General features: G+C 40.1%; 1 protein-coding gene across 3 annotated transcripts in view; it reads right to left on the bottom strand.

Annotated features, from left to right (window-relative positions):
* LOC126198428 (45 kDa calcium-binding protein) overlaps positions 1–13,636 on the bottom strand; it is a 154,191-nt gene that overhangs the window by 40,357 nt on the left and 100,198 nt on the right. For all 3 annotated transcript variants that reach the window (XR_007540073.1, XM_049934736.1, XM_049934735.1), the window contains exon 6: positions 6,051–6,238. Coding sequence is in view for 2 of the 3 variants with exons in the window: in XM_049934736.1 (XP_049790693.1) it covers positions 6,051–6,238 (188 nt within the window). In the remaining variant the exon portion in view is untranslated. The remainder of the gene's footprint in view (positions 1–6,050; positions 6,239–13,636) is intronic.

Genomic DNA, 13,636 nt, shown 5'->3' with positions numbered 1-13,636 from the left:
TTTACATTAATGATATTCAGGTGTCAGATAGAAAAGCTAGAATCATGTTATTTGCTGATGACACTAGTTTAATAGTTAGTGATATGAAGCAGTCATTGCACAGTACTACAGTACTGTGGACCGTGTCCTACAAGATATACAAAAATGGTTTAGTGCTAACAAGCTAACACTGAATGCAAAAAAACTAATTATGTGCAATATGGAAAAATAAGTGAACATGATGACCTAAATCCCACCATGGAGGGCAAACAACTTGAAAGAGTACAGTGTGCAAAATTCCTGGGTATGCACATTCATGAGAAGATTAACTGGAAGGACTATGTGGTGAGCTTAGCACTAAAACTAAATTCAGCATGTTTTGTACTTAGAATAATTTCAAGATTTTGTAGTAATGACTGTACCAGATTAGTATATTTTGGCTATTTTCAGTCCATTGCAACCTATGGGACAGTATTCTAGGGAAAAACAAATTGTCATCTAAATGAGATTTTCAAATTACAAAAATGCGCTATTCGGATAATGACCCAGAGCCCACCTCAAACACATTGTAGGCCACTTTTTAAAGCATTGAAAATTTTAACAATTCCATCATTATACATTCTGAAATGTCTGTTGGTGCTCAAAAGAAATCAGAACAAAATGAAAGCCAATACAGACTACCATAATTATGATACACAGCAATGTAAAGATCTCCACATACAATCTGTAACAAGGACCCGAAGCCAGAAACATGTATGTAATCAAGGCATCAAACTTTTTAATGCACTACCAAAACATATCAAAGAGCTGGAAAATGAGGACAAACTTAAAACTGTTATAAAGAATCACATGCTTGACAAATGTTACTACAGTGTAAGTGAATTTCTATGCTCAGCTGTATTAGAACATAAAGAACCACATGCTTGACAAATTTTATTACAGCATAAGTGAATATCTCTGCGCAACTGTATAAGAATATATGTTTAAGTTAATGTGACAAATGAAATTACATCAGTGAATATGTCTGTCAAGCACATCAGAAATTATGTTATAAAAACACTTATTAGTTGTATATTGTATTAAACATAAGATAGATTCATATGAATTCAGCACAGACAAAAATTTTGTAAAGATATTATATAGTTGTGAAAATGTACCCTGACAAATCCTATATCACAAATGTAATCATTGGGATGATAATAAATAAATAAATATAAATAAATAAATAAATAAATGCTCATTTGGTAAATTGTAATGTACTGAAAGCACTATTAATTATACAGTTGTTTATTCCTTCATTAATAATGTGTAATATCTTTATTTATTGCTGAGTCTGGAATTACCGTTTTAAAATAAATGTGTGTAATTGCAAAAGGGAACCAACAGTAACCAATTACGGCCCCGTCCGCAATCGTAGCTGAATCCTGCCTTCCTTGACTCCCAGGTTACAATTTGGAGCGGCTGTTCCACACCTTCCAATCTGCAGGCCTCCTCAAATGCAGTCTCAAAAAAATCTCTTTTTTTCACAACTGTCGGTGAAATACCTAGGACATACCATCTTTGCAATGGTATTAAGCCCGCGCAGAAGCTGGTCAAAGTCATCATCACATTTCCTTGCCTCAGGAATTTAAAGGAGCTCCAGTCCTTCTTGGGTAAGATTACATAAGGGCAGGTCATTTGCATGGTCGGAGGCATATGAACAGATGTTCAAGGCCTTGAAGCAGGCACTCTTATCAGCACCATGTCTTGCCACATTTCAATGGCAAACAGCTAGTGGAGGCAGCGGACGCCTCTGAATAGGGCCTAGGGGTCATCCTGGCACATAGAGACACTGACAGCTATGAACATTCAAACACATTTGCATCAAGGAAACTCAATGCCACACAGAGGCCCTCACAATCATCTTCCTGCTGAAGAAATTCCTTGTATTCCTATACAGAACAAAATTCCACCTCATTACGGAACATAAATCACTGGTCTCCCTCTTCTGCTCTGCAGAAAAGCTACTGGAGAGGACTACCCACAGACTCCAGTGCTGGGCACTCTTTCTCAGCAGGTACAATTACAAAATTCACTTCCACAATACTGCTCAGCATGCCAGTGTGGACTCTTTGTCCCATCTCCTGATGGGCCCTGAGCCATAGTTCAACCAAGACAAGGTCTTGTCCTTCCAGTTGGATGAAGAGGCTCAACAGGCACTGGACACTTTTCCCACACAGAGGCCTGTGTGGCTGCAGCCATGGCCAAAGACATCATCTTACAAAAGGTACAGAAGTACATGCAACAAAGCTGGCTGGACCGCATTCCCAGCTGGGACCCAGCCCATTGCGGCATTACTTCCACCTCTGCTACCAGCTGATTCTGGTGGACAGGGTTATCTTACTCATCACATATCAACGGTCTCCCTGGGTACTCCCTCCGGAACCACTGTGCTCAACAATCTTATGGCTCTTACAACAAGATCGCTGGGATTTATTGCAAACTAAACTGCTTGTCCAGCACCATGTGTGCTGGCCTGGCATAAATCGGCAGGTCAAACATCTTGTTCACAACTGTCATCAGTGCAAACCACGGCAAGCAACTCCCCACTAAATGTTCTCATCCTGGCAGATGTCCTCACACCCTTGGGGGCAGGTTATGTCAATTTCATGGGTCCCTTCCTGGACATTACCTCTTGAGCATTTTCCAACTTACTGTATTGGTTAACAGTCTGCCCATGAGTGCAAAGGCTATGGTGACAGCTCTCTGCAGAATTTTCGTTATTGAACGACTTCCTCTCATGCTGGTGTCAAACAATAGACCACCAGGTTTCTGGTGAGTTCTGCCACGAAAACAGCATTGACTACCTGTTGTCTCTACCTTTCCATTGTCAATCAAATGGTTAGCTCAAAAGACTCATGTAAACTTTCAAAACTCAAATGAGGAAATATGTGGCCGATGCTCCCACAGTTGAGTTAGTGATGTTTTTTGAATTCCAACAGGTCCATGTCAATAGGGCAACAATCCAACATAAATCCTCCATTTCCACCAGCCCTACACCTTCCTTCGCCTCATATTCTGGGGACAATCTGCAGCACTGTCCCCTCGCTTCCAGCTGTGCACCCGCAAATGGGCGTGGAGTTTCAGATGCCAGTACAAGTGGATTCTAGTGGTTGTCCAGCAGCAGTGATGACGCCATATGTACACTCTGGCCAGAGGAAATGGATGGTGACACATCATCAGAATCAGTTCCACCTGCAGCAGGTGACCTGACACCTCCAGGCCCTCCCACAATCATGACAATACCACCTTTTGTTTCTCTTCCACCAAATCTTCTATTATCTGTCCTCCTGCTCCCAAGCTGTTCCTGCCCTCTGGTTCACAGCCCTGTTCATAAAACCTGGCCCTGCCCTCACTGCCCTCTGTTTTTAAGCTACCCGAGATGTACCAGATGACGGAAGGAGATCAGACAGCAGTACCCACCCGGAAGACACCATCCTCACTGCTGCTGCCCCCTTCCACACTGGGATCCGTTGTGGACATAGTATGGTCTCTGCTGTCAGCACTGGAGTTGGAACGACTCCATCTGAAACACTGAATGAGGACCTTCTGGCCGTATGTTCCTGTCCAAGCTGATCAGGAACTAATGGTGCCAGAGGGGATGTCCCACATTTCTGAACACATTACCAGGTATGGAGCGCTGCCCGGGTGCTCGGCCAGGCGGGGGATACCTCACTGAGACTCAGCTCACCACTTCCCAATGGAAGAAGGGATGAGGTAACCCACTGGGCTACCACTTAAGACATTGGGCACCAGCCAAAATCTTTGGCATTGGCCGTCGTCACATGGCGGGCACATGCGACACGACTTCACTATAGTGAAGTGAGGCCACAAGAAAGAGACACTTGGGCTGAGCAACCACACGAAACGGCTACACAGGTACCTCCCGGTGCCACCTGCCACATGCAGGCAATTGCCCACAGTGTGTTCTCACTCTTCATACCATTCACTATGTTATCTAAAACTGTACTATACCCGTTTTGCCATATGGAATACTAGAGCTACAATAAGATTATTATAGCTTAAGCACAAAAGGAGAAATTTGGCTTGAATCTTATCTAGATGTAGCACTGAATGTATCAGATTCTAACATTGAACAATTCAGATGTGGAACTTGTCTCCTCTTCTTGACTTACTATTACTAGTGGGTCCTACAACATTCCATGTTAACACCTTTTCTCCATGATCTTTATAAACTTCCTTCCATGGTGCAAGTCCCAAAATACTACTTTATTCTATAAGCAGATGACAGACACCTCCTTCCTTTCCATGAAAATTTCCTCATACAAAAAGCATTAACACGAAATAAACAGTTGCTCAATGACCAGATAAAAATTGGAAACCAGACTCTATACAGAATAATTGATAAAATCCATCACCTCCTCCCACTCCCCCCCCTCCCCCCTCACACACACACCCTACTCATAGTTACATTTCACCACTCGCTCCTCACCTTCTCCTCTAACCCACACTCCATCACACTGCTATATACTTATGTCCACTCACGGTTCCTCCTATAGAATTACACACATACAAAAATCTAATTTAAAAAAGAATATTTGTAGGCCAAAGACTAAGTAGTGGAAATGTTATGTTGGCAACACTACAAAACACAAACTTCAACACATACTTGAAGTACGAAAACAAACAGAATACAGTGGTGTGCATAAATGTGTGTTCTAAGAAATGCATAGTGCTGCAGAGCATCTAAAAAGTAGACGAAAATTATCAGTGTCTAACACAGAAAAACAATGATGTGCTAGCAGATGGCATTTCCTGATGAAACAAGAAAGCAGCCGAAAAATCACCGTAAGTAGAAACCAAACTATTCTTAACAATCTGTTTTTTTTTTATCTAAAAAGTGAATCAAAATGTAAATAAACTTAATTATAGACCACTGATGACGCTTTACCTCAATAAAGCAAAATGCATCTGGTGAAAAAATAACGCATTTTGTAGTTGCAACAACGGATCAAAAATACCCTCATGTAAGTCTTATATGTAATTATTATTATGATAATTGTATATGACTGAAAAAGTAATGCAAGGCCTGGCATGGGATCAAGCTGGAGCTATTCCTTTTTCTTGCATATTTAAACATTGTAGGGCCTTCTAATTTCCCATACAAATACTCACAAGATGTATGGGAAATATTTGCAGAGTCTTGTATGACAGATAAAACAGTGGGAAAATAATGTTAACTCAGTAACACAGAGAAATAAGCAGAGTATTGTTCTTGCTTAGCCAGCTGCACAAAATAGTTTATAATAAAATCCTGATGACAGTGTACTATGGGATAATTTTTCCATTTATAATTATGGGATAGAACTATGGGGTTGTGCTGCTGAGGTGTACTTGAACAAAACTGATGTTACACAAGAGAGCTCTTCAGATAATACCTGGTCTTGGGTATTGACGCCAGTTGTGGTGCGCTTAGCCAAAAGAAATATGTCACTATACTCCTCATGTGTATACCTCAGACCACAAATTAGCCTAATAGCTCTCTTAAAATAAGCACAATTATTACAGACAAAGAACAAAATTAGAAATAACAGCTCAGTGTAGTACAAAAACTTGCCAATATCCATTACAGCACATACTGGGGATGGATTTAAAACAAAATTAAAATATTTACTTATAATCAATAGGCTCTTAGCCGTGTACATAATGTGAGGTTTGCAAAAATCATAATTTGATGAATACATGCAAAAAGAAATGCACATAAATCAATAAATAAAACATCCTACTGATACACTCACATCATGGATTCATAAAGCAAAAAATAAGTATAACAAAAATAAATCACATAATATCACGCAGTTACTTTTCTTCAAAACAACTACAACAATGTACGCCAAATATAGGTTACAGCTTTCAATAAAATCATTTACATAAAACTGAAACAAAGTTCCCTCCTCAGTGAGACGCTGTGTTTGATTTACAAACGATTCCATTATTTTGTAATACAACTGAATAACAGTTACATTTGCTTATTTGAAATGATTGAAACAATTACTTTATAAACGACTAACCAACAGTTCGTGGCGATCAGCTCGTCCATCTCTGTCTCGATCCACTAACTGCCGAAATTCTGATCGTCGTTGTTCTTCCACTACATTGCCTGCACTATCATCAGCAGCTGCAGCAGCAGCTAGCCCTAGCTGTTGTTGTGGAAGACTCGAGAATTCCTCCTCTGTCAGGAACTCGTCACCATCATGATCTGTAAGAAATGTATCATGAGATATATAGTCTTCTGTCTAAGAGAGCTATCAAGGGAAGTCTCAGACTGACTTTTCTAAACAATGTGCTGAACAGTTATGCATCTATCACCATCGTTATCTTACACATGGAGATTAGGGATCTTCATGTTATAACTCCACAAAGTTTATGCCATCATTTCCGTGGTTGTCCCATAATACATCTTCTCCCTTTCAGATTGATGTTCTAAGTTTTCTTGGGTAATCTTCCATTCTATCAACATGTAACATGTTGTAACCAACTGTTTCTGTATTCAGTTATTTCCTCGTTAACAGCATGTACATAAGTCTGTAGTTAATGTATTCTGAAAGAGCGCCACTTACTGTAAATGCGCGTATGTTTAAATTTGGCAACTTACATTACACATTCACTCAGTTGCATTTATTTACATATAAAAGCCTATTTCAGAATTTTCTTTTGTGTGAGAGCATGTGTACAATGTGTCGATTTGAAGTTCTAGATTTGCATATTTTACTGATCACATTGCTTCTGCGTAACCTTTCATTGATTGTATCAATAGCTATTTGTATTAAGAAATTTCGAACATTCAAAAGTGCTGCAATAAACTTGTATTGTTATCGCCAATGATAGGTTTAAACTTAATTGTGCTTTTTTGAAATTTTTGAGAACAGTAGACCTATTCTCGTTCAAAACAATAATTCTCCAATTTTACTGTACAATTATGTCAGAAATAAGTTATTTTTGAGAATTTTCATAGGCTTACAAAACTACATTTTCATAAGTTACCGGTACAAGTGTTTTGAATAAAATCAGCACTTCCGGTTCACAGTTCTCACAAAGAATACATCACTCCTGAATCTCACTGTATATCAACACAAATAAATGTGCAAGCGGAAGGTTCAGTGACAAGCTAGGCTGCAACATCCAAGACTTGTGCCATAGGGCTGCAAACTGTATGGTCCCCCTAAATGGATCAGCTGTGCACTGCACAGCAGAGGCTGCTACTCAGGTGAGTGACAGTGTGTGGGGTGCACACAAAGTTTTTTTAGATCAGACAACTCTCCATCCAATCCAGATAATGACAGCTGTAGGAAACCCAGAAGCATCAGTGTAAGATCAAAAGACACGTCTCCACATGTGAAAATATCAAAATCCTAATGGTTAACTGCATAACCTTCGTGACAAACTGCCAGAGTTTGAAGCTCTCCCCAAAAGCCATGAAGTTCACATAATACTAGGTACAGAAAGTTGCCTGAGTCCTGAAATAGGTAGCAGTCAGATTTTAGAGGAAAATTTAAGTGTATATTGAAAGGATAGGCAAATGGGAAAGGAAGGTACTGTATTTGTCGCAGTAGACAAGAAACTCAGATCCACTGAGATAGAAATTGAAGCTGCACATGAGATTGTTTGGGCAAGACCCAGTATCAGGGTTGAGCATAAAATGATAATTAGATCCTTCTATCGCCCCCAGACTTATCTTCTAATGTAACCAAAAACTTGAGAAAAAGCCTCAGTTCATTTGTGCGTAAGTTCCCCAATCATACTATAATCATTTGTGGAGACTTTAATCACGTAACACTTAACAAAAATTACAATTTTTTTAGTGGTGGGCATGATAAGGCATATTGGGAAACATGAAAATGCCTTCTCGGAAAACTTACCTACAACAGGTAGTTAGGAACACCACTCTCGATGGAAATACAGGGTTTATATATAAAAAACAACAACAACAACAACAACAACAACATAACTATTATGTTATTTGAGATATGTGCATGAAGAACATACTGTTGAAAAGAGCAAACTCCCAAGTTTTACTTGGTACCAGTTAGGTAGCAGTAGTGTGTACCCACTTCAGTTCTAGTAAAAATGGTGTCAGGACAACAGAAAGCATTTTGTGTTCTATGTTTTGGAAAGTGCGGGTCAGTAATAACCGTTCAGTGCGACTTTTATACTAAGTGTGGTGTACATACTCCTACAGCACACAGCATTAGATGATGACATTAACAATTCCAAGAAACAGGTTGTTTGTGTAAAGGAAAATTGAAGGGCCGTCCCTGAATGTCTGACACAGACATCGAACACATCCGCCATAGTTTCACAAGGAGAACTAGGAGTCTACAGAAATGCATTTGCCTTGCAGCTCAACAGCTCAACAAGCCCCCAATGCCCGTCTGGCATGCGTTGCATCGATGTTTACACATGAAGCCATACAAAATTCAGCTTCTGCAAGCTCTTCATGAAGGTGACAAACAACAACGCGTGGAGTTCTGTAATTTTGTGTTTGGTAAGATGTAGGATGACAGTTTTCTTCCATGCTTAGTGTTTAGTGACGAGGCTATTAGTGCACCAAAGTTAGTGTCCAGTCCCTAGTGAATGAGACAGGAAATGAAACTGGGGGTGGCAGTGCAAAAGCTGAAATGGAAACCAAGGAGCACTGCCCCAATTTAATTCTCCTGCCACTGAAAAGATGAATGAAATAAGTATTAGCATCAGTGGTGTTGAGAAACAATTGAAATAATTAAAACTGAACAAAGCGCCAGGGCCCGATGGAATACCTGTGAGATTCAATGGAATGCCTGTGAGATTCTATACTGAATTTGTGGCTGAGTTATCCCCTCTCCCTACAATAATTTAATAGGTCCCTTGAAGAAAAACCCATGCCCAGTTCTTGGAAAAAAGCACAGGTCACACCTACTTACAAGAAGGGTAGCAGAAGTGACCCACAAAACTATTGTCCACTACCCTATACATTGATTTGTTGTAGAATGTTAAAACATATTCCGAGCTCAAACATAATGAGGTATCTTGAACAGAATGACCTTCTCAGTGCCAGCTAGAATGGATTCTGCAGGGAGGATGCAGCATGTTCCTTTAGATGGACAGTCATCATCAGATGTAGAAGCAACTTCGGAAGTGCCCCAGGGAAGCGAGTTGGGACTCTTGCTGTTCATGTTATACCTCAGACTTTTTGCAGATGATGCAGTTATCTATAATGAAGTACAATCTGAAGGAAGCTGCATAAGTATTCAGTCATATTTTGACAAGATTTCAAAGTGATGCAAATATCGGCAACTTGCTTTAAATGTTCAGAAATGCAAAATTGTGCACTTCACAAAATGAAAAAAAAAGTAGTATCCTATGATTATAATATCAATGAGTCACTGTTAGAATCGGCCACCTCATGCAAATACTCCCTGTAACACTTTGTAGGGATATGAAATGGAATGACCACATAGGCTCAGTTGTGAGTAAAGCAGGTGGTAGACTTCGGTTTATTGGTAGAGTACTGGGGAAGTGCAATCAGTGTATGCAGGAGACTGCTTACAAATCACTCATATAACTGGTTCTAAAATATTGCTCAAGTGTGTGAGACTCACACCAAATATGACTAACACGGGATATTAAATGTATACAGAGAAGGGCAGCATGAATAGTAACAGGTTTGTTTGATCTGTGCGAGATTGTCACAGAGATATTGGAGGGAACTAAATTGGAACACTCTTGAAGATAGATGTAAACTATCCCGAGAAAGCCTATTAATCAAATTTTAAGAACCGGTTCTAGAAATATACTACAATCTCCCATGTATCACTTATGGAGGGATTGTAAGGATAAGATTAGAACTTATTACTGCACACACAGCAGCATTCAAAAAATCGTTCTCGGTGCACTCCATGCGGGAATGGAACGGGAAGAAACCCTAATAACTGCCACAGTGGGAAATACTCTCTGCCATGCACTTCGTGCTGGTTTGCAGGATGCAGATGTAGATGTAGATGTTGTTGCTGTGTCAGTGGGTTAGACGAAGACTTTTTGACTGAAGAGTTCAATTCAGAAGCTACTGTTGTAGTTATTACCACTTTAATATAGGTATCAGCATTTTTGTACAGTTCATATAGGACTACTGCAAATGTAGTTTTAGAGAAACTGGACCTGTTTTTACACCTGCTGAAACCATACTGACTAATTGTGATATTGTAGTAGGAGGAATGTGAATTAAGATCTTAAAGTGACAAGAGATAAGCACAGTCCCGCAGTGAATTAAAAAATATATTGAGAGAGTTAATTTAACAATGTGCCAATTACAAACACACCCAATATCTGATGTGTTTAAAGATTTTTTTTAATTATGAGAGAACTGTGTGATGAAACAGTATTTCCCTTTTCTGTCAACAGGCTGAAAGTTAGGGCAAAATTGTTCACCTCAAAAATTCATCTTTTGGATACACTAGTTTCAGCAGGGCTATCACACAAAAGATTATATTTCCATTATTAATTTGTGAGTCAAATTAATACCTGAAATTTTTTTAAATGATTTTTGAAACTATTTAATGACAGTAATTTAAAGTAAAAGACAAATGTTTCAAAAATATACAAAATATTCAAAAAATACACAAAACTGATTCTTAGTCATCTACCCATCATACCAATACGAAAAACTGATATATGTTGTTCTCAAACTGCAGCATCAGCATCCTTTCCAACATTTGTGTTTGTTGCACAACACCTATCTGCTGAACAGCAATGTATCTTAATACAGATTTTATTGTTGCATACAAAAGACCGTATATATGAAGTTTTTATTTCAGTCATCAACCCTGAGAATGGTTTGACGCAGCTCGCAATTCACTTCACTTGCAGCTATCCTCTTAATTTCAGCACAACAGCTGCATGTTACATGATCACCAATTTACCTCTTATACTCTAATCTAGGTCTTCCCCTGTGATTATTTCCTCCCACCATCTATTCAATTAGAAATTTTAGTAATATAATCATGATGCCCTACCCACGAAAACACATTATTTTCAAACCAATAAAGAACATTGTGCAACCTAGGACTCTTTTTTAATATTTATAACATTATACGGTTGCCGTACCTCCATGTCAAAATGGAATGGAATAAATTTTACGTCTAGTTATTTCATTTGTTTCTTCCCCATTGCTAACATTTCTCACTCATGTGCTACATACATAGTTTTTAGGGAATCTTTTTCTGGTCAGAAGGCTTACATTTTTTATGTTAACAGCTGTTTACTTTTATGCACAGCACCTTTGCTTTGTCGAGTGTTTTTCTTACTAGACAGCAAAATTTGTCATTTTATTCACAAGTCTTTTGTTCACGTTTAATATCTTCCAACTAACATGTACACCAACCGCATTCACCATAACATCAGTTTCCTTCTTGTCTATCTGCATATTATATCCATCAGCTAGCATTTGCTCCAAATCATTAAGCGGCTGATTACTTTCAGCAATTATTGCTATGTTATCAGAGAACCATTTCATATGGAGTTTTTGTCATTTACAACTTGGAGACAGTTCTTTATTTCCCTCATTTCAGCTTAAATGTAAAGATTTATAATTAGTGGTGACAATGAGCAACTCCGCCTTGTACTTTTCCTGATTTTAATACTTTGTGTTATTTCAAGTGCTGATTATTCCAATGTGCTGTGCATAAACATAGTGTATTACACTTACATTGCTGCAATTGATTTCACAATTCTTAATTAGCTTATCTTAAAGTAGGAAAGAGCATAAAAATCCATTCACACACAAGCAAGCACACCTCATGCACACATGATCGCCAACTCCAGCATCTCGGGTCAGAATGCAACATCATGTGGGATCCAAGTACCAATCTTGAGTTGAGCAGGGAACGGAATGGTATAGTTGTGATTGGTGGGGAGAGAGACAAATGCTGTCTGGGGGAGTGTGCAGGGAGTAGCCTGCCAACAGGTGTAGGCGCAGCATCAGGAGGTTGTGGGGCAAGAACATTTTTTTTTTTTTTTGGGGGGGGGGGGGGGAGCAGAGGAACAGGGAAAGATGGGCAGATGTGTTTGCAGAGGGCTGCAGATAAAAAGGGGGGGGGGGCATGAGAATGGGGAGGAGAGATAGGACAGAGTGGATGCAAACTGTTGGGTGGAGGGTGTGGGGAGAGTATGTCACGATAGGTTGAGGGCAGGATAATTAACAGCATTGGAGAATGTGTTGTAAGGATAACCCCCATCTGTGCAGTTCAGAAAAACTGGTGATGGAGGGGAGGATCCAGATGGCTCGGGTAGTGAAGCAGCCATTGGTATCAAGTGTGTTAGGTTCAGCTGCATGTTGTGCCACAGGATGGTGTATTTTGCTATTGGTCACAATTTGGCGTTGGCCATACATCCTGGTGGACAGCTGGTTGGTAGTCATACCAATATAAAAAGCTGTGCAATGATTGTAGCAGAGCTGGAAAATAACATGTCTGTTTTCACAGATGGCCTGACCCCTAATGAAGTAGGATAAACTTGTAACAGGATTAGAATAGAAAGTGCTGGGTGGGTGGGTTGGGCAGGTTTCGTACCTGGGTCTTCCACGGGGATATGATCCATGTGGAATGGGATTGAGGTTGGCATAGGGACAGACTAGGATGTTGTGGAGGTTGAGTGAGTGACAGAACACCACTTTAGGTGGGGTGGGAAGTATCTCGGATAGGATGTACCTCATTTCAGGGCACGATGATAGGTAATCAAAGCCCTGGGTGAAGGACGTGGTTCAGTTGTTCCACACTGGGATGGTACTGAGTGATGCAAGGGACAGTCCTTTATGGCTGGTTCTTGGTGATGGTGGGAGGACTGTGGGTGTGAGGGGAATGGCACAGGAGATACGTCTGCGGACTAGGTCTGGGGGATAGTGTCTGTCTGTGAAGGCCTTGGTGAGATCCTCAGCATACTGAGCAAGGGAGGTTTTGTCACTGCAGATGTGGCCAGGCTATACAGGAGGGATTTTTTGATGTGAAAGGGATGACATCTGTCAAAATACAGGTACTGTTGGTGGTTGGCATGTTTAACATAGACAGAGGTGTAGATGAAGCCATCAGAGAGGAGGAGATTGACATCTAGGAAGGTGGCACACTGGTTTGAGGAGGACCACATGGATGGATAAGAAAGGTGTTGAAGGAACAAAGATAGGGAGTCTTGGCCCTGAGTCAAGATCATGAAAATATAATCAATGAACCTGAACCAGACTAGGGGTTTGGTGTGTTTGGAGGTTAGGAAGTTCTTCTCTAGATGGCCCCTATAAAGGTTGGCACAGGAAGGTGCCATGCACATGCCCATGGCTGTACGGCGGATTTGTTTATATACCTTCCTTTCAAATGAGAAGCAGTTGTGGGTTAAGATAAAGTTAGAAAGCTGTGTGAGGAATGAGGTAGTGGGTCTGGAGTCTGAAGGACAATGGGAAAGGTAGCGTTCAGTAGTGGTAAGACCATGGGCATGTGGGATGTTGGTGTATGGGGACATGGCATCAACAATGAAGAGTAGGACTCCAGAAGTTAAGGGGTGGGAATGGTGGAGAGTTGGTGAAGGAAGTGGTTGGTGTCATTGATGTGGGAGGCTAGATTACAGGCAATTGGTTGGA

Source organism: Schistocerca nitens, chromosome 8 (assembly GCF_023898315.1).
Source record: "Schistocerca nitens isolate TAMUIC-IGC-003100 chromosome 8, iqSchNite1.1, whole genome shotgun sequence".
NCBI lineage: Eukaryota > Metazoa > Arthropoda > Insecta > Orthoptera > Acrididae > Schistocerca > Schistocerca nitens.
Note: the sequence above shows the minus strand (reverse complement) of the source record. Positions and strands in the feature narration are given on the sequence as shown.